Genomic DNA, 27,932 nt, shown 5'->3' with positions numbered 1-27,932 from the left:
AGTAGTGGGATTGCTGGATCAAACAGTAGATCTACTTTTAGCTCTTTAAAGAATCTCCACACTGTTTTCTATAGTGGTTGTACTAGTTTACATTCCCACCAACAGTGTAAAAGTGTACCCTTTTCACCACATCCATGCCAACATCTATTTTTTTTTTTTTAATGGCCATTCTTGCAGGAGTGAGGTGGTATCATGTTGTGGTTTCGATTTGCATTTCCCTGATAATTAGTGATGTTGAGCATTTTTCCATATGCTTGTTGGCCATTTTTCTATATGCCTGTTGACCATATATCTTCTTTTGAGAATTGTCTATTCATGTCCTTAGCCCACTTTTTTAATGAGATTGTTTGTTGTTGTTGTTGTTGTTGTTGTTGTTTTCTTGCTAATTTGTTTGAGTTCTTCGTAGATTCTGGATATTAATCCTTTGCCAGATGTATAGATTGTGATGATTTTCTCCCACTCTGTGGATTATCTGTTAACTCTGCTGATTATTTCTTTTGCTGTGCAGAAGGTTTTTAGTTTAATTAAGTCCCATCTATTTATCTTTATTTTTGTTGCATTTGTTTGTTCTTCTTTTATACAAGAGTGTCTTTCTTATTCTTGGATCTTTGCATTTCCATATAAATATTAGCATCATCCGGTCAAGTCCAAAGTGGAAAGATACCTAGTAATATGCTGAAGTTTTGATTAGGAGTGCATTGGAACTGTAAATCAGTTTGTGGGAAATTAACCATTTTATAATATTGAGTGTTTCAGTCTAAGAACATAATATGTCACTCCATTTTCCTTAGTTCTTTTTCATTTCACTCTATAATGTTTCATAGTTTTCTATGTCTTGCCCGTCCTTTTTTTTGAAAAGGCTTTATTTTGTAGAGCAACTTTAGATCCACAGCAAAACTGAGCAGAAGACACAGAGATTTCTTATATACAACCTCCTGCACTAACAAAACCCCTTACCAGTGTGATATATTTGTTAGAATCTATGAGCTTTCATTGACATATCATTGTCACTCATAAGTAAGTTCATAGCTAACATCAGGCTTCACTCTGGGTGTTATGTACCTATCAATTTTGACAAGTGTATAATGTCATATGTCTATCATTATAGTTTCACTGCTCTAAAAATCCTCTATGTTCTATTTGTTCAGCCCTCCCTCCCCTCAACCCTGCCAATCACTGATTCTTTTGTTATCTCCATGGTTTAGTTTTGTCATTTCCAGAGGGTTATATAGTTGGAATTATGCACTATGTATGCCTTTTCAGATGCGCTTTTTTTCTCTTAGTAATAAGGTTCCTCCATGTCTTTTCATGGCTTGATGGCTTATTTCTTTTTAGTGCTGAATTATATTCCATTGTTTGGATGTACTACAGTTTATTCATTAACCTACTGATGGACATCTTAGTTGCTCCTAAGTTTGGGCAATTATGAACAAATATGCTACAAACATTCATGTGTAAGTTTTTGTGTGAACATAAGTTTTCAACTCCTTTGGGTAAGTACCAGGTGTGCAACAGCTGGATTGTATGGTAAGAGTAAGTTTAGTTTTGTAAAAAACTACCAAACTGTCTTCCTGAGTGGCCGTAACATTTAGCATCTCCACCAGGAATGAATAAGAGTTCATGTTGCCTATTTTGGAAAGTGGCCGTTTTAATAGTGTTTAGTGATATTTCATTTTAATTTGGAATTTCCTAATGAAATGTGATGTTGAGCATCTTTTCCTATTCTTATTTGCCAACTATATATCTTCTTTGGTGAAATGTCTGTTCAGGTCTTTTGCTTTTTTTTTTTTTTTTTTTTTGAGGCAGATTCTTGATCTCTCATCCAGGCTGGAGTACAGTGGTTCTATCTCGTCTCGGCTCACTGCAACCTCCACCTCCTGGGGTCAATTGATTCTCCTGCCTCAGCCTTCCGAGTAGCTGGGATTACAGGTACTTGCCATCAAGCCTGGCTAATTTTTGTATTTTTAGTAGAGACAGGATTTTACCATGTTGGCCAGGCTAGTCATGAACTCCTGACCTCAAGTGAGCTGCCTGCCTTGGCCTCCCAAAGTGCTGGGATTGTAGGTGTGAACCACTGTGCCCAGCTCTCAAATGTTTTTTCTGCATATTTTGATAGGATCATATGGTTTTACTTCTTTACTCTCTTGCTATGATGAATTACATTAATTAATTTTCACTTGTTAAATCAGCCTTTCATACCTACAATAAATCCTGCTTAATCATGGTGTATAATTCTTTCCATACATTATGGGATTTGATTTGCTAATATTTTGCTGCTAATATTATGCTCCTTTTGTTGAGGATTTTTGCATCTGTTTTTATGAAAGATTTTGAATTGCAGTTTTCCTTTCTTGTAATGTCTTGCTTGGCTCTGGTGTTAGGTAATACTGACCTCAAAGAACCAGTTAGGAAGTATTTCTTCCACTATTTTCTGAAAGACATGGTGGAATTGGTTTAATTTCTTCCTATATGTTTAGTAGAATTCTTCAGTGGACCCAACTGGGCTTGGTGCTTTCTGTTTTAGATGATTATTAATTAGTGATTCAATTTCATTAATAGATACAGGTCTATTCATATTATCTATTTTTCCTTGTGAGAGTTTTGGGAGACTGTGACTTCTTTATCTTTATGTAATGCTCCTCTTAATTCCCAATAATTTTCCTTACTCTGAAGTCTTCTTAGTCTGAAATCAATATAACTACCTTACTTCCCCTTCATTAGTGTTAGCATGGTATATCTTTCTCTATCTCTACTTTTAATGTATCTGTGTTTTTATATGGTTCAAAGTGGGCTTCCTGTAGACAACATATAGTTGGGTCTTGCTTTTGAATCCACTCTGACAACCTGTCTTTTAATTGATATATTTAGATCATTGACATTTAAACTGATTACTGATACAGTTGGATTAATATCTACCATATATGTTACTGTTTCCTATTCATTACCCTTGTTCTGTTGTTGTTGTTACTGTTTTTATCTTCTATTTTTCTGTCTTCTCTGGTTTTAGCTATTTGGTATGATTTCATTTTTTCTCTTCTCTTAGCAGATCAATTATACTTGCTTCTTAAAATAACTTTTAGTTATTGCCCTTGAGTTTGCAATGTACATTTACAACTAATCTATCTAAGTCCTCATTCAAATAACACTATGCCACTTCCTGCAATTACTTTGTAACTCCAGTTTCCCCTCCCACTCTCCCTTGTAACATTGTGGTCATTCATTTCACTTATCCATAGCCATAGTCATCAAATACATTGTTGCTATTATTATTTTGCACAGCTGTTATTTTCATTTTTGTATCTTTTAATTAGCACATAATAATTGTATGTATTTTTCAGTTTCATAGTACTATTTCAGAACATACAGGTTATAGTGATCAGATCAGGGTAATGAGCATATCCATCATCTGAAACATTTATCACTTCTTTGTGCTATAGGAACATTCAGTATTCTCTCTTCTAGTTATTTGAAAATACATACAAGTGACCCTTGAACAACATGGGTTTCAGCTACACCAGTCCACTTATACATGGATTTTTAAAAAATATATATTGGAAAAATTTTTTAAGATTTGTGACACTTTGGAAAAACATAGATGAGCTGCCTAGCCAGAAACACTCAAAAACTTAAGATTGGGTATGTCATAAATACATAAAATACTTGTAGATACTAGTCTATTTTTATCATTTACTACCATAAAATATACACAAATCTATTATAAAAAGTTAAAATTTATCAAAACTCACACACTTACAGTCCATGCATGGCATCATTTGCAGTCAAGAAATGTAAACAAATATAAAGATGCAGTATCAAATCATAATTGCATAAAATTAACTGTAGCACACACTGTACTACTGTGATAATTTTGTAGCCCCATCCTGTTGCTGTTGATGTGAGCTTAAGTGTTATGATTATCCACTTAAAATGTCAGGTGATGCTCATCATCTCAAGAGCAGTTCATCTCTTCAGTACATTGGGTATAGCAGTAAAAAGTGATCTCTTCATGGTTCTCGTGTATTTTTCATTGTGTTTAGTACAATATCACAAACTTGGAATAACATAGAACAAAGTGCCACTAGTGTATAATTCTTTGTATGTATTATTGGATTTGATTTGCTAATATTTTGTCGAGGATTTTTGTGTCTATTTTCATGAGAGATTTTGGTTTGTAGTTTTCCTGGAAGTTCTCCCAAGAGACAGAGAAGAGTCATTACATTACAAGAAAAAATGGAATTGTTTGATATTTACCATAAGTTGAGGTCTGCAGCCATAGTTACCCACCATTTCGGACAGACATTTCATCTTGTAAACAGATTATGTAAACTTATAGTATCGATAAATACAGTATATACTGTAAATGCATTTGTCTTATGATTTTTTTGATAATATTTTCTTTTTCTGGTGTACTTTATTATAAGAATATAGTATGTAATGCATATAACATGTAAAATATATACTAATTGACTATCAGTAAGATTTTCAGTCAACAATAGACAATTAGTAGTTAAGTTTTGGGGGAGTCAAAAATTATACATGAATTTTGACCGCATGGGGGGTCAGCATCTTAACTTCTGTGTCGGTTGTTCAAGAGTCAAATGTAATATATTATTGTTAACTATACTCATCCTACAGTGCCACTGAATACTAGAACTTCTTTTGTATCCTTTAACAAATTTCTCCCTATTCCCTGCTTTTCCCTATGTTTCCCAGCCTCTAGTATACTCTGTTCTACTTTTTACTTCTATGAAATCAACTTTTTTTAGCTTCTACCTATGAGAACATGTGGTGTTTAACTTTCTGTTCCTGGCATATTTCACTGAACATAATGTCTTTCAGTTTCATTCATGTTGCCACAAATGAGAAATTTTCATTCTTTTTATGGCTGAATAGTATTCCATTGTGTATGTATACGACATTGTTTGTATCCCTTCATCTGTTGTTGGACACTTAGGTTGATTCCATACCTTGGTTATTGTGAATAGTGCTACCAAAAAAAATCAGGGTGCAGATGTCTCTTCAATATAATGATTTGCTTTCCTTTAGATAAAGGCCTGGTCGTGGGATCGCTGGATCATACGGTAGTTTGATTTGTAGTTTTCTGAGGAACCTCCGTACTGTTCTCCATACTGGTTTTACTAGTTTACATTTCTAGCAATAGTGCATAAGAGTTCCCTTTTCTCTGCATCCTCACCAGCATTTGTATTTTTTGGCTTTTTGATGATAGCCATTCTAACTGGGGTGAGATGATATCTCATTGTGGTTTTGATTTGCATTTCCCTAATTATTAGTGATTATGAACATTTTTTCATGTGTTTTTGGCCATTTGTGTGTGTGTGTGTGTGTGTGTGTGTGTGGTTTTTTTGTTTTGTTTTGTTTTTTTTTTTTGTTTTGTTTTTTTGAGAAATGTCTGTTAAGATCATTTGCCTTTTTTTTTTCCTTTTGAGACAGAGTCTCACTTTGTCACCCAGGCTGGAGTGCAGTGGCACTTTCTTGGCTCACTCCAACCTCCACCTGCCTGGCTCAGGTGATCCTCCCACCCCAGCCTCCCAAGTAGCTGGGACACAGGCACATGCTACCATGTTTGGCTAATTTTTGTATTTTTCTTTTTGTAGAGAGAGGGTTTTGCTATGTTGCCCAGTCATGCACTCCTGGGTTAAAGTGATCCACCTGCCTTGGCCTCCCAGAGTACTGGGATTACAGGCATGAACCACCATGCTAGACTCATTTGCCCATTTAAAAATTAGATTTTTTTTTTCTGTTGAGATGTTTGAGTTCCTTGTATATTCTGTATATTAATTCCTTGATGGATGAATAGTTTGCAGATATTTTCTTTTTCTTTTTCTTTTCTTTTATTTTTTTTCGAGATGGAGTCTCAGTCTGTTGCCCAGGCTGGAGTACAGTGGCGCGATCTCAGCTCACTGCAACCTCTACGTCCTGGGTTCAAGTGATTCTCCTACCTCAGCCTCCTCAGTAGCTGGGGTTACAGGCACCCACCACCATGCCTGGCTAATTTTTTGTGTGTGTTTTTAGTAGAGACGGGTTTTCACCATGTTGGTCAGGCTGGTTTCAAACCTTGTGATCCACCTGTCTCAGCCTCCCAAAGTGCTGGGATTACAGGTATAAGCCGCCGTGTCTGGCCAGTTTGCAAATATTTTCTCCCATTCTATAGGTTGTCTTTTCACTGTGTTGATTGTGTCTTTTGGCGTGCAGAAGTTTTTAGTTTGATATAATCCCACTTATTTGTATTTTGCTTTTGTTTCCTATGCTTTTGAGATCTTATTCATAAAATCTTTTCCAGGACTGATGTCCTGAAGCATTTCCCCATGTTTTCTTCTAGTAATTTTATAGCTTCAGGTTTTACATTTAGGTCTTTAAGCCATTTTGAGTTGATTTTTATATAGAATAAGAGGAGATGGTCTAGTTTTGTTCTTCTGTGTATGGATATCCAATTTTCCCCAGAACCATTTACTGAAGAGACTGTCCTTCCCCCAATCAGTGTTCTTGGTACCTTTCTCAAAAGTCAGTTGGCTGTAGATACATGGATTAATTTCTGGGTTCCCTATTCTGTTCCACTGGTCTATGTGTCTGATCATATGCCAGTACCATGCTGTTTTCATTAATATAGCTTTGTAGTATATTTTGAAGTCTGGTACTGTGACGCATCTAGCTTTGTTCATTTTGCTTAGTATTGTTTTGGCTATTTGGGGTCTTTTGTGGTTCCGTGCAAATTTTAGGATTTTTTTTTTTTTTCTATTTCTATGAAGAACATCATTGGTATATTGAAAGAGAGTGCATTGAATCTTTTGATCACCTTGGGTAGTATGGTCATTTTAACAATATTAATTTTTCTAGCCCATGAAGATGGGATGTCATTCTATTTTTTGGTGTCTTCTTCAATTTCTTTCATCATTGTTTTTTGGTGTTTTTAAAGTTTTCCTTGTAGAGAGCCTTCACCTCCTTGGCTAAATTTATTCCTAGGTATTTTACTTTTTGTAATTTTTGCAGATGGGATTACTTTCTTGATTTCTTTTCCAGCTAGTTCATTGTTCTCATATAAAAACACGACCAATTTTTGTATGTTGGTATTTATATCCTGCAACTTTGCTGAATTTATTAGTTTTAAGAGTTTTTTGGTAGAGTCTAAGTTTTTCTATATATAAAATCATGTCATCTGCAAAGAAGGACAATTTGACTTCCCCCTTTCTAGTTTGAATGCCCTTCATTTTTTTCCCTTGCATAATTGCTCTGGCTAAGACTTTTAATACTATTAATATGTTGAATAAGAGTGATGAGAGTGGATATCCTTGTCCTGTTCCAGTTCAGTATGATGGTAGCTGTGGGTTTGTCTTATATGGCCTTTATTGTGTTAAGGTACTTGCTTCTGTGCCTAATTTATTGAGAGTTTTTATCATGAGGGATATTGAATTTTATCAAATGCTTTTTCTGGATCTATTGAGATGATCATATTGGTTTTGTCCTTCATTCTGTTGTGATGCATCACATTATTTGTGTAGGTTGAATAATCCTTGCATCCCTAGGATAAATCCACTTGATTATAGTGTATGATATTTTTGATGTGCTGTTGAATTTGGTTTACTATATTTTGTTGAGGATTTTTGCATTTATGTTCAGAGATATTGGTCTGTAGTTTTTTTATGTTGTTTTTATCTGGTTTTGGTGTCAGGGTTATGCTGGTCTTGTAAAATGGGTTTGGAAGAATTCCCTCCCCTTCGATTTTTTGGAATAGTTTGAGAAGAATTTTAAAGAATATTAGTTCTTTAAAAGTTTGGTAGAATTCAGCAGTGAAGACATCTGGTCCTGGACTTTTCTTTCTTGATTTCCTTTTCATTACTGTGATTCAATCTCATTACTCATTATTGATCTGTTCAAGTTTTCTATTTTTTCTTGGTTCAATCTTGATAGGTTGTATGTATCAACAAATTTACTCATTTTCTCTAAGTTTTCAAATTGATTAGTTTATAATTGTTTATAATAGTGTCTGATGATCTTTTGTATTTCTGCAGTATCAACTGTAATGTCTCCTTTTGTTTGTGATTTTCCTTTTTTGGGTCTTCTCTCTTTTTTTCTTGGTCTAGTTAATGCTTTGTCAATTTTGTTGATGTTTTTGAAAATCTAACTTTTTGTTTCATTGATCTTTTCTATTTTTTTAGTCTCAATGTCATTTATTTCTGCTTTTTATGTTTTTCCTTTTTCTAATTTTGAGTTTGTTCTTTTCTAGTTTCTTGAGGTGCATCATTAGCTTATTGATTTGAAATCTTTCTACTTTCTAATGTAGGCATTTATTGCTATAAACTTGCCTCTTGCTATACTTACTATAAACTTGCTCTAAACATGGCTTTTGTTGTGTCCCATACATTTTGGTATGCTGTGTTTCTATTTTCATTTGCTTCAGGGAATTTTTATTTTTGAGACAGGGTGTCACTCTGTCCCCCAGGCTGGAGTGCAATGGCATGATCACAGCTCACTGTGGTTTCAACCTCCTGGGCTCAAGCAATCCTCCTACATCAGCCTCCTGAGTAGCTGGGACTGCAGGCATATGCCACCACACTTGGCTAATTTTTTCTGCTTTTTTTTTTTTTTTTGTAGAGACAAGGTTTTGCTATGTTGCCCTGATTGGTCTTGAACCCCTGGGCTCAAGCAGTCTGCCTGCCTCATCCTCCGAAAGTGCTAGGATTACAGGGGTGAGATATTTTTTACTTTCCCTCTTAATTTCTTTTTTTAAATCAATTGGTTGCTCAGGAGCGTGTTGTTTAGTTTTCATGTATTTGTATAGTTCTGAGTGTTCCTCTTGTTACTGATGTATACTTTTATTCCACTGTGGTCAGATAAGATACTTGGTATTACTTCAATTAAAACAATCTTTTAAGGTTTCTTTTTTGTGTCCTAATGTATGGCCAATCCTGGAGAATGTTTTATGTGCTGATGAAGAGAATGTGTAGTCTGCAACTACTGTGAATTGTTCTGTAAATGTCTTTTAGGTCTCTTTGGTCTATGGTACAATTTAAATTTGCAGTTTTTTTGTTGACTTTCTGCCTAGAGTGGGGTGTTAAAGTCTCCAGCTTATTGTATTGGGGTCTACCTCTACCTTTAGATCTAATAATATTTGCTTTATATATCTAGGTGCTCTGGTGTTGGTTTTTGTTTTTGTTGTTGTTGTTGTTGTTTTTTGAGACAGAGTTTCACTCTTCTTGCCCAGGCTGGAGTGCAATTGCACAATCTTGGTTCACCACAACCTCTGCCTCCCAGGTTCAAGTGGTTCTCCTGCCTCAGCCTCCCAAGTAGCTGGGATTATAGGCATGCATCACCATGCCCGGCTAATTTTCTATTTTTAGTAGAAACAGAGTTTCTCCATGTTGGTCAGGCTGGTCCCGAACTCCCGACCTCAGGTAATCTGCCCACCTTCGCCTCCCAAAGTGTAAGGACCAGCCCTACAGGGTCTGTGGGTTTTTCTCCCCATGTGCCGAGATGAGAGATCATAGAAATAAAGACACAAGATAAAGAGATAAAAGACAAGACAGTTAGGCCCAGGGGACCACCAAGACATGGAGACCAGTAGTGGCCCCAAATGCTAGGCTGCGCTCTTATTTATTGGATACAAAACAAGGGGACAGGGTAAGGAGTGTGAGCCATCTCCAATGATAGGTAAGATCATGTGTGTCACGTGTTCGCTGGACAGGGCCCCTTCCCTGTTTGGCAGCCAAGGCAGAGAGAGAGAGAGAAGAGAGAGAGAGAGGAGAGACAGCTTATGCCATTATTTCTGCATTTCAGAGACTTTTAATACTTTCACTAATTCTGCTACTGCTACCTAGAAGGCAGAGCCAGGTATACAGGAACATGAAAGTGGACCAGGAGTGTGACCGCTGAAGCACAGCATCACAGGGAGATGTTCAGGCCTCCAGACAACTGCAGGCGGGCGTGACTGATGTCAGGCCCTCCACAAGAGGTGGTGGAGTAGAGTCTTCTCTAAACTCCCCCCGGGAAAGGGATACTCCCTTTCCCAGTCTGCTAAGTAGCGGGTGCTTTTCCTTGGCACTGATGCTACTGCTAGACCACGGTCTGCTTGGTAACGGGCGTCTTCCCAGACGCTGGCATTACCGCTAGACCAAGGAGCCCTCTGGTGGCCCTGTCTGGGCATAACAGAAGGCTCACACTCTTGTCTTCCGGTCCCTTTTCACCATATCCCTTCAGCTCCTATCTCTGTATGGCCTGATTTTTCCTAGGTTATGATTGTAGAGCAAGAATTATTATAATATTGGAATAAAGAGTAATTACTACAAACTAATGATTAGTGATACTTGTATATAATCATATCTATGATCTATATCTAGTATAACTTGTTATTTTATATATTTTATTATACTGGAACAGCTCGTGCCCTCGGTCTCTTGCCTCAGTACCTGGGTGGCTTGCTGCCCACACCAAAGTGCTGGGATTACAGTTGTAAGCCACCGTGCCTGGCTGAAAAGTTTTCTCTTTTAAAAAAATGTTATTGGCCGGGCGCGGTGGCTCAAGCCTGTAATCCCAGCACTTTGGGAGGCCGAGATGGGCAGATCACGAGGTCAGGAGATTGAGACCATCCTGGCTAACACGGTGAAACCCCGTCTCTACTAAAAAATACAAAAAACTAGCCGGGCGAGGTGGCGGGCGCCTGTGGTCCCAGCTACTCGGGAGGCTGAGGCAGGAGAATGGCGTGAACCCGAGAGGCGAAGCTTGCAGTGAGCTGAGATCCGGCCACTGCACTCCAGCCTGGGCAACAGAGCGAGACTCCGTCTCAAAAAAAAATAAAATAAAATAAAAATAAAAAAATAAAATAGATTAAAAAATATTATTATTAAAATAGAGGGTCTCCCTATGTGACCCAGGCTGGTCTGGAGCTCCTGGGCTCAAGCAGTCCTCCTGCCCACGGCCTCCTAAAGTGCTGGGATTACAGGCGTGAGCTACCGCGCCTGGCCAGGTGCATGTATTTTTACAGTTGTTATATTCTCTTGCTGAATTGATCCCCTTATTATTATATAATATTATTATTTGTCTCTTTGTACTTTTTAACTTAAAGTCTGTTTTTTCTGATGTAAATATAGATACTCCTGCTTCCTTTTGGTTTTCGTTGGTGTGGAATATCTCTTTTCATCCTGTTACTGTCAGTCTCTGTCTTTTCAGGTGAGGTGAGTTTCATGTAGGCAGCATATAGTTGGGTATTCTTTATTCAGTTAGCCAGTTTATATATTTTAATTGGGGGATTTAATTTGTTTACATTCAAGGTTATTATTGATAATAACCTGAGCTTCTGCTCAAGTAATTTAGGATTCTCTGTATTTATCCGTCTCTTCCCAGTTAGGAGGTAGTGAGTTAGCTGTATGACCTCAGTTCTCTGATGCATCTAAGAAAAGTTGCTGATTTTCAGTTTGTTCAGCTTTTTTCTTATTGTGAGGATGTGAGTGATGACTTCCAAATTCCTGACATTATCTTTTACAGACACTTAAATATTAATGATTTTTTAAAAAATATTTTATGTTTACCCACAAAGTTACCATTTCTGTTGTTCTTTATTCTTTGGTGTTGATCCAGAGTTCCAACTATCTGAAACTTCCCCTAAGATATCTTGTAGTGTAGGTCTACTTGTAATGAATCTTTTCAATGTCTATACATCTGGAAAATAAATAAGTAAATATCTCAATTTTTTTTTTTTTTTTTTTTTTTTGAGACGGAGTCTCGCTCTGTCACCCAGGCTGGAGTGCAGTGGCCGGATCTTAGCTCACTGCAAGCTCCGCCTCCCGGGTTCATGCCATTCTCCTGCCTCAGCCTCCCGAGTAGCTGGGACTACAGGCGCCCGCCACCTCGCCCGGCTAGTTTTTTTTTTTTTGTATTTTTTAGTAGAGACGGGGTTTCACCGTGTTAACCAGGATGGTCTCGATCTCCCGACCTTGTGATCCGCCCGTCTCGGCCTCCCAAAGTGCTGGGATTACAGGCTTGAGCCACCGCGCCCGGCCAATATCTCAATTTTTATATTTGTATCTTTAGGTTTTTTTTTCTATTCCTGTAACAGATTATGTATTTTTATTTTTAGGAGTTGTGTTTGGTCTATTTAATATTGCCTATTTCTTCTATTATGTTCATGCTTTGCTTTAACTCCTTTGGCATGTTTATAATAACTATTTTAACATTCTCATTGGCTAGTTGAATTGTCTCTTTCACTTCTACATCTACATCTAAGACCAATTTTTTTCCTGGTTATGGATGTTGTGAATTTTATATTGGTAAATGCTGGAAATTTTGTATTCCTTTAAAGAGCTTTAGACTTCACTTTTCAGGTAGTTAAATTACTACTGGGTTAGTTTGATCTTTTCAAGACTTATGCTAGGTGCAGTGGCCCACACCTCTAATCTCAGCTACTCAGAAGGCTAAGCCAGGAGGATTGCTTAAGCTCAGAAGTTTGAGGCTGCAGTGAACTATGATTGTACCACTGCACTTCCAGGCTGGATGACAGAGCAAGACCCCAACTCTTAAAAAAATAAAAAAATAAAAAAAATAAAAAAATAAAAAAAAGACAACTTGTATTTAAACTTTCTTATAGTAGTTTTAGAGTAACCTTTACTCTAAGGCTATGTTAGCTTCACTACTAAGGAGACCTGAATTCCTCTGGTGTTGAACAAGGACTCAACTCTGGTTGGCAAGAACTTATATTTCCTAGTCTTGTGTGATCTCTGGGAGCTATGTAGTTTATAGCCCGTTAGATGTTCTTTTGCTGGCTTCCTAGAATTTTACCTTACTGATGCATGCCTTAGTACAGTCATGTGCCACATTACAATATTTCAGTCAGCAACAAAGTGCATATGCAATGGTGGTTCCATAAGATTATAATAATACCATATTTTTACTGTTCTTTTCTATGTTTAGATACATGAATACATGCCATTATGTTACAGCTGTGTACTGCATTCAGTACAGTAACATGCTGTACAGATTTATAGCCTAGGAACAACAGGCTATACCATATACACCATCTAGATTTGTGTAAGTACACGTTATGGTGTTCACACAATGATGAAATCACCTAACAACGCACTTCTTACAATGTGTGACTAAGAATTCTATGAGCAATGCCTGGCTGTATTTATCAGTAGAACCAAGAGAGCACCTCTGTAGATGTTTAAGATGTTCATTCACCTTTTCCATTCCTCTTCCTCCTCTGCTCACAAACTCCAGCACCTAAGCTTTCCCTAATGCTGATGTCCTCAACTCAGCGATACTGTTGAGGAGAACTTAATGCTGGTTTCCTCAACTCAGCAATACTGCAAAGCTCTGATTCTGATCACACCTCCCTGTTCTGTAGTCTAGAAAGTGCCTCTAGGCACACCGCTGAGGAACAGGGGTCACCTTATTCATCTCTCTTCTCTCAGAGGCCACAGTCCTGCACTGGCTATTGTACAATTTCAAAAAACAGTTGTTTCATTAATTTTGTCTAGTTTTCTAGTTGTTTACAGCAGGTGGGTAAGTACAGTCTAAGTTATTCTATCCAGATTATAAAAGCAGAAATTGATATTCAATTTTAAAACCAACAATTGTATAACAGTCCTTATTTTGGGAATACAGGGCAAGGAAAGAGATTGAATACCAGGAACTGATGTTTCTTTTAACTGGAGGGGTAAGTCTTAAAAGTGCTGAGAAAAATCCTGATCCAACTTGGCTACAGGACAAAAGCTGGGAGGAAATTTGTCGTGCAAGTGAATTTCCTGCCTTCAGAGGGCTCAGGTAACTGTTAAATTTGATGATTTATCACTGAATGGCAATAGGTAAACTTGTTCTTCAATCTAGTGATTTTTAAATGGTCCTATAGCTGTCTGGTTTCTACTCCTTGTTCAACAATCTCTTTTAAGTTTTTCCCAATAAAAAGAATAATTCTTAAGCTTTTTTCTATTAGGCAACATTTTTGTGAACATATAGATGAATGGCGGAAAATCTATGACAGTAAAGAGCCACATAATGCTAAATTTCCAGCACCAATGGATAAGAACCTAAAGGAACTACAGAAAATAATAATTCTTCGGTGTTTAAGACCCGATAAGGTAAAAGACCAATGTGTTCTATTTGGAACCCAGATAATTTGCCATTTATGAAGTACTAGGCTTAAAATTACTGTTATTTGATTCTTTAACTCTCAGATTGATTATCCAGCTTACAGTTTGTTGAGCTCCTTGGATTTGGATCTGTGGGATTACTGTTTTCCTCAGTTTGGGAATGTTTTTGGTTATTATTTCTTCAAATATTATTTCACCCCACCCAGGATTTCAACTGCATATACATTAGATTGCTTAATATGATGCCATGTAATGTAATATAATGTAACTGATACTTTGTTAATTATTTTTCAAGCCTTGGTATCTCCTTGCGTCAGTTTGGGTAGTTTCTGTTGCTGTCTTTACATTTGTTGATTACTTCTTTTGTATTGTCTAATCTGCTACAAATCCCATTCTATTAATTTTTAAATTTTAGTAATTGTATATTTCATCTCTAAAAAATTTGTTTGGTTCTTTTTCTGTATCCTATTTCTCTTTTTAATCTGCTAATATTTTCTTCTAAATAGTTGGACACAGTTATAAGAACTGTTTTTAAATTACTGACTAATAATTCCATAATTTCTGGATCTATTTCTATTGACTGATTTTACTTTTAGTTATACATGTTTTCCTGCTTCTTGGCATGTATAATAATGTTTGATTGGATATTGGGCATTGTGAATATCACATTGTTGATGAGTTAATTTCATTTTCCTATAAAGATTGTTGAGTTCTGTCCTGCTAGATCAGGGGTCAACAAACACCTGTGGGACAAATCCAGCCCCATGACCTCTTTGGCCTGGCCCATGAACTGAGAATGTTTTTTATATTTTTAAAGAGTAGTTTTGGCTGGGCACAGTGGCTCATGCCTGTAATCCCAGCACTTTGGGAGGCCGAGGAGGACAGATCACTTGAGGTCAGGAGTTCAAGACCAGTCTGGCCAAGATGGTGAAACCCTGTCACTACCAAAAATACAAAAATTAGCCAGGCATAGTGGTGCATGCATGTAGTCTCAGCTACTCAGGAGGCTGAGGAAGGAGAATCACTTGAACTGGGAAGGCGGGGGTTGCAGTGAGCAGAGATCACACCACTGCACTATAGCCTGGGCGACAGAGCAAGACTCCGTCTCAAAAAAAAAAAAAAAAAAAAATGTTGCCTTAAAAAGAACATGCGTCCAGGCACGGTGGCTCATGCCTGTAATCCCAGCACTTTGGGAGGCTGAGGCAGATAGATCACGAGGTCAGCAGTTTGAGCTGGGGAGGCTGAGGCAAGAGAATCTCTTGAACCTGGGAGGTAGAGGTTGCAGTGATATGAGATCAAACCATTGCACTCCAGCCTGGGTGACAGAGAGAGACTCTGTCTCATAAAAAATAATTTTAAAAATCATGCAACAGAACCTGTATATGTCCCACAAAACCTAAAATATTTCCTATCTGGCCTTCTATAGAAAGTTTGTCAACCTCTGTGGTTATGTAGTTAAATTACTGAAGTTTGAATTGTTCCTTTCAAATATTGTTTAAGATTTGTTAGGACTGGTCTAGAATAGCCTTTATTCAATGCATTAATTTAGCTCTACTAAAGTGCCACCTGTCTGGGGCCTTTACTGAATGCTCCAGGCGATCACTAAGGACTCTCTCTGGCTTTTGGGAACCTGAATGAGTCACAACCTTCATGAAGAGTGGTAGCTCCCCAGATCTCCTGGTTACAGCTCCTCAGACGCTCTTTGCTTGGTCTCATGCATACACACCATAGTGTTCAGCAAGGATTCAGAGGTACTGTGAGTAGATTTCTGAACTCTTCCTGGGCAGTTCTATCCTAATTAGAACTCTGCAATTTCAGCAGCCTTGGCCCCTTTGTAGTCTTTTTCTTGTTTTCCCAACTCAGCATCACTGCATTGCTCTGCCTTAGTCACTCTCCCTGTTCCACAGTCTAGCATACCTCCAAGAAGAAAGCTGAGAGGATAGCGTTCACTTTGTTTTCTTTTTCTCAGTGATCACAGTCGTACACCACCTATTGCCCCCTATGCAAAAATGGTTGTTTCATTAATTGTGCCTGTTTTTTAAGTTGTTTGTGGTGGTAGGGTAAATCCAATCCCTATAACCACATCATAGCTGAAAGTAGAAGATGGCAGAAAATTTTGTACATGTCACAATTTTATTAGTTCAAACATGCACAGAAATCTTTCTAAAGGTAAGATAAGTAGGTTGATACCAGTTTTCACAAATTTAAGAAAGGTGATCATAGTATTACAAAAGGATAATTTTGTAATAGAAAACAAAAAACCATGTTCATACATCTAGTTTAAACTTTGAGTAATGTTAAAAAAGATTATTCATGACAAATGTTAAAGCAGTAAGGAAGACTTTGTTCAAGATTATCACAGTAGGAAAGAGAGCTCAGGCTTAGTTCCAAATACAGCAGAGACAGTTGGGGATTTATAGTCAAGGAGCAGGGTGGGGGGAAATTACTAAGAAGAGACATCAAGGATAGGGGGAATTCTTGCTACACTGACCTAACAGAATTCGTGCTGAAAGCAGGCCAGGGTGATGAGACACCACCTGGGTGATGGCAGGGTATGAGGAATTTGACCAGATACGGAGGATGATCAGATGGAGAGGGTGGGGGACTCTCACTAAACTGGCTAGCAGGATTCTTGCTACAACTGGGCTCTTGAAGACAGTCCTCATAGAAAAAAGGGCTCAGAGAAGCCTGTCTAACGAAGGTTTGTTTGAGGAAAGAATCTTTACCAGTAAGTCACTTCACCTACACCATGAAAAATATGAAGGTGTTGAAAGTGATTGCAAAAGTCCCTTCGTTTCTTCCTTCTTTAAAAAAAAAAAAAAAACTTACAGTTTTAGTAAAGTCTCACAAGGAACATTATCTAATGCTCTGTCTCTGAGTAGATTTAAACAGAGGCCTACATGTTTTACCCCTTACCCTGACTCCCAAAGACCTTTGTACATTGTTAATACTCACCTCATTCTTCCCAGATAGTTAGTTGTGTGTGCATATGTGTCTGTGTATGTTTGTTCTGCTCTCACTGGAGAGTCCCTTTAAGTCCCTGGAGCCCCTAAACAATGCTTTATTCATTATCACCAGTAGCCTCCCTTGTTCATGGTGAAGACTTAATAGCTTTGTATCTGGGAACACCTGCCTATTTTCACTTTACAGAATGGCTCCCTGATGGGCAGTAGAGATATTGTTTCAATACCACGTGTAGGGTTTTTGCTTCGTCTGCCATGTCTGGAAGCCTGTGCTTATATACCATAGCACTTAACCCATTAGAATGTACAATAATTGTCTGCTTATGTTTTAGGACCTCCCACTAGACTATGAGCTTCTTGAGGTCAAGACTCATATATTATTTTGCTCTATATCACCAGGATTTAGAGCAATGTCTGGCAGATGGTAGAAGCTCAACAAATGTCTGTGAATTAAGTTGAATTGAATTGAGTTAAACTAAATGTAATTAACGCCTATATTATTCAGGTCTTCTACTTCTTTCCCTCTGTTCTCCAGAAATAAAACAAAAGGGGAGGGGAATTGATTGATCGATTGATTGGATTTTCTGAAAGGAATTGGCTGGTGTGATTGTGGAAGCTGGTGAATTTGCACAGTAAGCTGGCAGGCTGGAAACTCAAGGAGGAGTTGATGTTGTAACTCGAGTCCAAAGGCAGTTTGCTGGCAAAAGGTCCTCTTTCTCAGGAGAAATCAGGCTTTTTTCTTTCTTAAGGCTTTCAACTGATTGTATGCGGCCCACCACATTATGGAGGGCAATCTGCTTTACTCCAAATCTACTAATTTGAATATTAATCTCATCCAAAAATACCTTCACAGCAACATGTAGACTGCTATTTGACCAAATATCAGGATATCATGGTCTCACAGGCCATCTTTGACTCATTTATATAACAATTCAATAGGTTAAAAATGGTATCTAAGTATAGTTATAATTTGTATTTTCCTTCTTATTATTATAAGTATTAGAGTATAAATGAAGCTGCTGTAACAAAGGGACCTAAAGTACAGTGGCTTAAATCAAATAGAAGTTAATTTCTCTGTCTCCTAACAGCTCAGAGGCAAATGATTAAGGGCTGACAGGGAAGCTTGGCTCCTGAGATCACCCAGAAACTCAGGTTCTTTCATGCTTACAGTGTGGTCCTCATCAGCAAAATGGAAGCTGGCTTGTGAACACTGTTGAAAAGAGAAGAAAATGTTGAAGGCAAATAGCTTCCTTAAAATATAATCTGGAAGATCCATACATAATTTCTACTTCTATCTCTCTGGCCAAAACTTAGTCACATGGCCACATTACCTGCAAGAAATGCCAGGAAAACTTGGGGTTCTAATACCAAACAGAGACAAATAAGTGGGACAATATGCAATCTCTGCTATAATGAGTGACATTGAGCATCCCTCATATGTTTAGGATCAATTTATACTTCATTTTCTCTAAGCAGTTCATCTCCTTTGCCCATTTTTCTTTTGGATAATTAGTCTTCTCCTATAAATGTATATAGTTTTTATTTATTAGAGAAATTAGTGCTTTGTCTGTGATGCTACATGCTTTTTTTGACCGTTAGACTCAAATTGTATTCTTTGTTATTTTTCAGTAATAATCAAATCTGTTATGTGAAATAAAAGTTGCTCTAAAGATCATATCTTTTCTCTTCAACAGATAACCCCAGCTATAACAAACTATGTAACTGACAAACTAGGGAAAAAGTTTGTAGAGCCTCCACCATTTGATTTGACAAAGAGTTACTTGGATTCAAATTGCACCATTCCCTTAATTTTTGTTCTATCTCCAGGAGCAGATCCTATGGCCAGTAAGTGCATACACTGTAAACTTTTAAGAAATTATAAATCTTGTTCAATACTCATTTCTTATATGATTATAAATCAGTTAGTAAATCCAATATTTACAGAGAAATGTAACTAGAATTTTTCATGATAAAACAGCTATACATAAGGCACTTTTTTTATAATTTTAGAGTAAGTAGTGTGACTACTTTTTTGTGCCTCTCATAGGCCTGCTGAAATTTGCAAATGATAAATCTATGTCTGGAAATAAGTTTCAAGCTATTTCACTGGGACAGGGACAAGGACCAATTGCAGCAAAAATGATTAAAGCAGCAATAGAAGAAGGAACTTGGGTGTGCCTACAGAATTGCCACCTTGCAGTCTCCTGGATGCCCATGTTGGAAAAAATATGTGAAGATTTTACCTCTGAAACCTGTAACTCATCCTTTAGGCTTTGGCTGACAAGCTATCCATCTCCAAAAGTATGTTTATTTCCTTGTACAGTTCAGTACGTTTACTTAGCTATCTGTATATCTTGTTTGTTTTGTTTGTTTTGAGATGGAGTCTCACTCTGTCTCCCAGGCTGGAGTGCAGTGGCGCAATCTCGGCTCACCGCAACCTTTGCCTCCCAGGTTCAAGCGATTCTCCTGCCTTAGCCTCCCTAGTAGCTGGGATTATGCCACCATGTAGTAGCTCATGCCACTAGTAACGCATGCCACCATGCTTGGCTAATTTTTGTATTTTTAAGTAGAAACAGGGTTTTACCATGTCGGCCAGCCTGGTCTAGAACTCCTGACCATAGGTGATCCACCCGCCTCAGCCTCCCAAAGTGCTGGAATTTCAGGCGTGCACCACCATGCCTGGCCAGCTGTCTGCATATCTTAATCAAGCCTTAGATGCTTAACCTTAAGAGGTTTTTAAATATTTCTGGAGTCCTCCATTATGCCTGTTTTTTAAGCCACTTGTATATGTACTTTTAGAGCCTCCACTTGCTATCTTGTATGATGCTCTCCATTTATTTTGTCTTAGTTCCCAGTAACAATTCTACAGAATGGAGTAAAAATGACTAATGAACCTCCCACGGGTCTTCGGCTGAATCTCCTTCAATCGTATCTCACTGATCCAGTTTCTGATCCTGAGTTTTTCAAGGGATGCCGTGGGAAGGAACTGGTAATATTCATCTTTTGGAACTTTTAAAATGTGTTTTATAGTGATCAAATATGGAAGTGTAAAATTTTATTTAATAATGCTTTTATAAAATTTTTATTTAATGTTTTTAAAACTTTAAGCATTTCCTAACAAGACAAAAATTGTACTTATCTTGTTCACCATTTTATTCAATATAGTTTGTGTTCCACTTCCCACATAGTAGACATTGAAATAAATACTTGTTGAATGAATGAATCTTAGTTTGTAAGCCAAAGCCCAATAATGTTTTTGATTAGGACCCGAGAGTAGAAATCTATTTTCCCATTGTTTATTCTTTTTAAACAAGTGTGTGTGCTGGGCCCTCTCCTAGGTAGTGTAGATATAAAGCAATGAGAACAAAATAGACACACAAAGAAATCTGCCTTGATGGAACTTAAATTCTAGTAATCATGTTAAGCATGTTAATAGTGCTTTTCCATATATCCACCTAAAACAGTTTGTTTACAGTACTGGGGACTTTAAGGATCCCAGTACAAAGTACTCGTTTCCCTGCCTAAATTCTTACCAACTGAGAAACAGGGAAAAGTATAAATGTATGGTAACCAAAGCATAAGCTTAATTATTGATATAGGCTAGATTGGAAGATATAGCTTATATCTGTGAACAAATGGGTTTCATATTACAGAACCCTAAAATTAAGCAAATTTATCCACCCAGAAGAGTAAAGGAAAACCCAGGTCCCTGTAAGAAGCTCACTTCTAAGAAAGAAAAGACAGAAGCTGGGCCGAGCATATCTGGTTAATTTTCCCCAAATTTACCAGTCAGGTAGGTCACTCCCTTCTCCTGCAGCAAGTAAGTACAAGAATGGAGAAAAGTCCAGCGTGTTACGTTACTAACTGGGCACATGAAAGGAAACGTTACTGAGGGAAAATCATCCCCTGCCCTCACCCCAACATGTACTGTTTATCATATTTGCATGTTTAAGCTAGAAAAAATGATACTGAAGGTAAAATAGTAAATTCTTTGAAAGTCAGGTATTTTCCCTCTGCTTAATGATACTTTCTGTGTACCCTAGTTCTGCACCATACTTTTGTTTGCAAATCTTAGAACAAGAGAGGATATTTTGTGGTTTTATTGAGAAAGGAGCTTAGTAGAATGGAGAAGATAGTATGGTGTCTGATCCCCATCCAGAGTTTGAGCTCCTGCAATTAAAAGAGAGAGGGCAAGAGAGAAGAGAAACTTTGAAAGATTCTCAGCTCAAGCAGAGTTAGTCTGGGACTCAGATTATTCAAATAAAAATGGTGCTAAGTTAGAGAAGAAGCATTCTCATTCCTCGTGTATTACAACATTGAGCAAGCAACTAAGTATTGGGATTTGTTGGGATATCTGAAGTCAGTATCCTTGCCATGTATCATTATTTTTGTGATGAACAGTGGTAATAGATAAGGCTTCACCAAGCAACTTCTCTGGTAGTACAAACAAATGAAAGCTGGGGTAAGAGAAGTAAAAGAATGTAAATGCCCTGTGACGTAGGTTCTCAATATGCATCCAATTCTCCTAGAGGGCTTGTTCAAACACATCTTGCTGGGTCCCATCCCCAGAGTCTCTAATTCAGTGGATCTGGGGTGGGGCTTAAGAATTTATAGTTCTAACAAATTCCCTGGTGATGTTGATGTGACTGGTCCTGGAATCACACTTTGAAAACCATTGCCTTCCAGTTTCTGCAGGTGACTGGTTTGTAGACATATGTGAAATTCCACTGAGGCTTCCAGAAATAGCTGGAATGCCTTTTGATAAGGCTAATTTCTGACAATTAGGCCAGCAACAATTTGAACTATCATCATTTGGCCATTAAAAGTAAATATGATCTTTTAAATCACAGGTTGTTGATATCTTGGCATTTGAATTACCTAGCAATGATAAGACGTTCGTTGTCGGTCTATAGGTCTGTCACCTGTACTCACTTTATTCTCCTTAAGGGTAGGGATACATTTCTGTATCTTCACTTATTTATTCAGCAAATATTTATTGAGTACCTACTAGGTGCAAGGCATTCTTATAGGAACTGGTAATATGGCAATGAACATATAAATATATAAAAACATGTAAAAATTCCTATCTTTATGGAGCTGACATTTTAGTCAAAGGAAACCTATGGAAGGCAAGCTCAACTGTAATTCCCACAAACCTGGGGGACTTGTTAAAGCTACAGATGTCAGTGCCACACTTCTGGAATTCTGATTCACTAACTTTGAAGTAAGGCTCAAGAACAAGCATAAATATAGCATATCATATATACACCATGGCCAAGCAGGATTTATCCCCTGGGATGCTAAAATGATTCAACTTATAAAAATCAATTAATGTAATACACATTAACAGAAGAAGGATAAAAATCACATGATCATCTCACTAGATGCAGAAAAAGCATCCAACAAAATTCAATGCTTGTTTATAATATAAACTCTCAGCTGGGCATGGTGGCTCATCCCTGTAATCCCAGCACTTTGGGAGACTGAGGTAGGAGGATCACTTGAGATCAGGAGTTTGAGACCAGCCAAGCCAACATAGTGAAACCCTGTCTCTACTAAAAATACAAAAAAAAAAAAAAAAAAAAAAAAAAAAAATTAGCCGGGTGTGGTGGTGTGTGGCTATAATCCCAGTTACTCGGGAGGAGGCAGGAGAATTGCTTGAGCCCATGAGGTGGAGGGTGCAGTGAGCTGAGATCGTGCCACGGCACTCCAGCCTGAGCAACAGAGCATGACTCCATCTCAGGAAGAAACAAAACAAAACAAAACAAAAATAACTCTTAACAAATGAGGAATAGAAGAAGATTACCTCAACATAATAAAAGACAATATGAAAATACCACAACTTATACTCAACCATGGAAAAACTGAAAGTTTTTCCTGTAAGATCAGAAACAAGGCATGGAAGCCCACTCTTCCTACTTCTGTCTAGACTGGAAGTCCTAGTCAGAACAATTAGGCAAGAAAAAGAAACAGGAGGTATCCAAATCAAAGCAGAAAAAGTAAAATTGCCCTTGTTTGCAGATGATGTGATCTTATACATATAGAAAACCACAAAACTCCACACAAGAAAAACCTGTTAGAGCTAATCAATGAATTCAGTAAAGTTGTAGGGTACAAAATCAACATATAAAAATTAGTTGCATTTCTGTACACCAACAACAAACTATATGAAATGGAAATTAGGAAAACAATCCCATTTATAATAGTACCAAAAACAATAAAATACTTAGGAATAAATTCAACTGAGGAGGTAAAAGATGTATACACTGAAAACTATAAAACATTGATGCAGTAAGTTAAAGTAAGACACAAACATGGAAAAATATCCCATGTTCATGGATTGGAAGACTTAATATTATTAAAATGCGCAAAGTAACCAAAGTGATCTACAGATTTAATTTAGCAATCCCTATCAAAATCCCAATGACTTGGTTTTTTTTACAGAAATAGAAAAAAAACTCTAAAATTCATATAGAACCACAAAAGATCTTAAATAGACAAATCAATGTTGAGAAAAAACAAAGCTAGAGGCATCATACTTCCTGATTTCAAAATATAATACAAAGCTACAGTGATTAAAACAATATGGTACAGGTTAAGTATTCCTTATCTGAATGCTTGGGATTTTTTTAAAAATTTTGGAATATTTGCATTGCACTTACCAGTTAACATTCCAAATACAAAAATACAAAACCTGAAACGCTCTAATGAGCATTTCCTTTGAGCATCATGTTGGTACTCAAAAACTTTTGGATTTTGGAGCATTTTGGATTTTTGGTTTTTGGGTTTAGGATGCTCAACCTGTACTAGCATAAAGTCAGACATACAGACCACTGGAAAAGAATAGAGAGCCCAGAAATCAATCTACACATATAAGATCAACTGATCTTTGATACAGGTGCCAAGAATATACAATGGGAGAAGTATAGTCTCTTCAACAACTGGTATTGAGAAAACTGCATATCCACATGCAAAAGAATGAAATTTAACTCATATCTTACACTATACATAAAAATCAACTCAAAATGGATTAAAGACTTAAATGTAAGATTTGAAACTGTGAAACTTCTGGAAGAACACTTAGAAGGAAAGCTTCATAACATTGATCTTAGCAATAATTTCATAGATATCACACCAAAAGCACAGGCAACAAAAACAAAGTAGGATCAAATCAAACTAAAAAGCTTCTACAGAGCAAAGGAAATGATCAACAAAGTGAAAAGCCAACCTAAGGAATGGGAGAAATTATTTGCAAACCATATGTTAGATAAGGGATTAATTTCCAAAAAATATATGGAACACCTCAATAACACCAACAAAAAACAAAGAATAACCAGATTAAAAATGGGCTAAAGATTTGAATAGACATTTCTCCAAAGAAGACATACAAATGGCCAACAGATATATGAGAAAATGCTCAATGTCACTAGTCAGCAGGGAAATACAAATCAAAACCACACTGAGATATCATCTCACACCTTCTGGGATGGCTATTATCAAAAAACAAAAAACAACATGTATTAGCAAGGACAACATTGGAGCCTTCTTACACTGTTGGTGGTAATGCAAAGTGGTGCAGTCATTAACGAAAACAGTATGGAGACTCTCAAAAAATTAAAAACAGAACATATCCAGCAGTCTCACTTCTGAGTATCCAAAAAAAAATTGAAATCAGGATCTCTAAGAGATATTAGCAGGCCAATGTTCATTGCAGCACTATTCACAATAGCCAATATGTGGAAACATCCTAAATGCCCATTTGTAAAATATTATTCAGCCTTAGAAAAGAAGAAAACACTGCCATATATGACAACATGGATAAAACTTGAAGACATTATCCTAAGTGAACTAAGCCAGTCACAGAAAGAGAAATGCTGTATGATTCCACTTATATAAGGTATCAAAAATAGTCAAACTCATAGAATCAGAAGGTGGTTTCCCAGGGCTGTGGGAGGGGGAAATAGGGAGTTGCTTATTAATGAGAATAGTGTTTCAATTATGCAAGGTGAATAAATTCTGGAGATTCGCTGTACGACATTGTCCTTATAGTTAACAATACTATATTGTACACTTAAAAATTTAAGACGGTAGATTTCATGTTAAATGTTTTACCACAATAAAATGAAAATTACTAAAACATATATGATGTAAACAAACAAATTTGCATGTTCAACTAAGTTAGCAACCACTGCGCTCAACAGCCATGATAGTGTTATGAACTAAAGGAGGACAAAGAAAGGAAGGGAGGAAAGGGGCAAACATTTATTGACCATCAGCAGATTTCAGTTAGTTTAACTATATAAGCCTTGCAACAGTTCTCTAATATAGGTATCATTTTCACACACCTATTTGTTAAATAAGGAAACTGAAGCTCAAATGAATTAAATAAATTATTGAGGTCATTGAATTAGTCTGTTCTTACACTGCTATAAAGAAATACTGAGACTGGGTAATTTATAAAGGGAAGAGGTTTAATTGACTCACAATTCCACATGGCTGGAGAAGCCTAGGGAAACTTACAATCATGGTGGAAGGTGAAGGGGAAGCAAGCACCTTCTTCACAAGGCGGCAGGAGAGAGAACAGCAAAGGAAGAACTTCCAAATGCTTATAAAACCATCAGATCTCATGAGAATTCACTATCACAAGAACAGTATGGGGGAAGCTGCCCCCATGATCAAGTCACCTCCCTCCCTCAACAGGCAGGGATTACAGGTCCCTCCCTTGATAAATGGAGATTACAAATTGAGATGAGATTTAGGTGGGGACACAGAACCAAACGATATCAGTCATACAGCTCAGCCCATTGTTGGAGGTGGGATTTGGTACCCAGGACATCTCACTCTTTCCATTTGTGTGTGATTAACTCTGCTTGGCTGAATCGAAAAAACGTTTCATGGAAGAAGTGATATTTGAAGTAGGAACAAGAAGTAAGTTTAATATGTACAACTATTATAACAAGGTTGTTGAAAGAGCAATAAGGACCTCATTTTGGCTAAACTGGTAGGAAGTAAGAATGGGAAGGAATATTGGGTCAAGACTGGAAGTCTTTACATGCCTTGCTAAGGAGTTTGAATAAGTCAACACAAAACAGCATCACATCATAGAAAACAAACTAAAATGCATACCCTCACTGATGGCAGGTCAGTGGTATCATCTTTAGGGCAGAGAAGGCAGCATCCTACTGCCCCCTTGGCTTAATCAAAAACAAGCATAAAAAAAAAAGAAAGGCATTATTTTTAAAGAAATTATGTTTTAATGTTTAAAAGCTTTTTAAAGAATATCTGGTTTTTAAAATATCTAGATAACAGGACTGTGACAAACTACACTGATGTCCTTTGTCACAGCTCTTCAGTCCGTATCTAATTTCAGCCACAACTGTAGAAGATAGTTCTTTGTGAGTTCAGACTCTTCATAGGCTACAGCACCTTATCTCAAGTATGCATCTTTCTGTTTTCTTTCCTCAAGATTTCTCTGATGCAACAGGAGCCTTCTTGGCCTGTAGACACACAAGCATAGACCAAAAATGTGGAGAAATTATCAACTCCAGGGATAACCTTCAACTCTTCAGGGACCACTTGTCCCAGCAGAACTGAGTCCTCATCACGGCAACAACTTCCATAATTCTTCCTGATACTGACTTTTTCTCTTTCTCTGCCTTTCTTTCCCTACTCCTCTCCTGCTTCCTGGGATCACTTCTCACATACACCCACCTTCACCCTCGTCTTTCTCTCAAGGTCTACTTTTGGAGGAACCCAGTCTAAATAAAGTCCAAAGACAGAAACAAATGTGATCATTCAATTTTCCAAAACTTTAAGGATGGTTCCAGCCTTAAGAAAACCCACTATTTAAAAATATGTAGAAAATATATGTAAATTAGATATTTATTCTTATTGCTAAAGTTTCTTCCCCTATGAAATGTTTCACCACAGCATTCATCTAGTATATTTAAAATATGCTTTGAAGTACTTACAACATTTCAAAAACATATCTACACAGTAAAGCGTAGTGTACTTGCCTTCTAATATTAAAGAATAATGTCTACCACTGCATTGTATGAAAATAGCTGGATGGATTTTCACTGGATTTGGAGCTATGTTTGAAATGTTCTAAATTAAAATACATGCTGTGTATCATACTTGAAATTTACTTGGGGAGACCTTAAAGAGTTGGGCGACCATCCTCTGGAACACTGACACAGATTTTGTGAGAAGCCCACGCGACATGCATATCACATACATGAGGATGCCACAAAAGCAGATGAAATAAACAATGGTTTCAAAAATGATTTTCAAATGGAAAGTTACAAAGTCATGAATGACATACTGGGATGTATTCATGTTATAATGGTTAATCACTCCCCTGAACTTAGTCTCAAGCATATGCCAGCAAGTTTACAGAATAACATTTAAGTATTGAAGTTGTAAATATCTACGAGTAATGCCGAAGTATTATTAGTCAATGCTTTGGTAAAATGATACCATTTTTGCATTTTAACAAGGCTTAATATTACTATGGTTTGTCCAGCTTTGGAGATTTGAATTAAATCATAAGATGAATACTATTTATAGTAAGTATTATTTTAGATAGGATTTTTTTAAAATAGAAGTTTGTAGAGATACGTGATCACATAATCTTGTAATGAGAAAGATCATTTATTCCTCTCATTTTACTGATGGAATCTGACGAGAATTTTTTTCTTGTGTACTTTTTATATTAAAGGCCTGGGAGAAGTTACTGTTTGGAGTTTGTTTTTTTCATGCCCTTGTGCAAGAGAGAAAGAAATTTGGTCCTCTTGGTTGGAATATTCCATATGGATTTAATGAATCTGACTTGCGCATCAGTATCCGACAACTGCAGGTAAAACTAACA

The 27,932-nt window shown here is 37.1% G+C and overlaps 1 protein-coding gene across 7 annotated transcripts in view; it reads left to right on the top strand.

The window, feature by feature from the left end:
- LOC105482662 (dynein axonemal heavy chain 12) overlaps positions 1 to 27,932 on the top strand; it is a 234,841-nt gene that overhangs the window by 187,487 nt on the left and 19,422 nt on the right. For 3 of the 7 annotated variants that reach the window (XM_011742885.3, XM_011742883.3, XM_011742901.3), the window contains 7 exons: positions 11,103 to 11,186; positions 13,615 to 13,773; positions 13,943 to 14,087; positions 18,757 to 18,907; positions 19,110 to 19,363; positions 19,911 to 20,051; positions 27,783 to 27,920. In XM_011742885.3, coding sequence (XP_011741187.2) covers positions 11,103 to 11,186; positions 13,615 to 13,773; positions 13,943 to 14,087; positions 18,757 to 18,907; positions 19,110 to 19,363; positions 19,911 to 20,051; positions 27,783 to 27,920 — 1,072 coding nt within the window. Of the gene's footprint in view, positions 1 to 11,102; positions 11,187 to 13,614; positions 13,774 to 13,942; positions 14,088 to 18,756; positions 18,908 to 19,109; positions 19,364 to 19,910; positions 20,052 to 27,782; positions 27,921 to 27,932 lie in introns of those variants that run through there. The other 4 variants (XM_011742911.3, XM_011742894.3, XM_024793142.2 and 1 more) reach the window with 3 other exon arrangements.

Source organism: Macaca nemestrina, chromosome 2 (assembly GCF_043159975.1).
Source record: "Macaca nemestrina isolate mMacNem1 chromosome 2, mMacNem.hap1, whole genome shotgun sequence".
NCBI classification, from domain to species: domain Eukaryota; kingdom Metazoa; phylum Chordata; class Mammalia; order Primates; family Cercopithecidae; genus Macaca; species Macaca nemestrina.
Note: the sequence above shows the minus strand (reverse complement) of the source record. Positions and strands in the feature narration are given on the sequence as shown.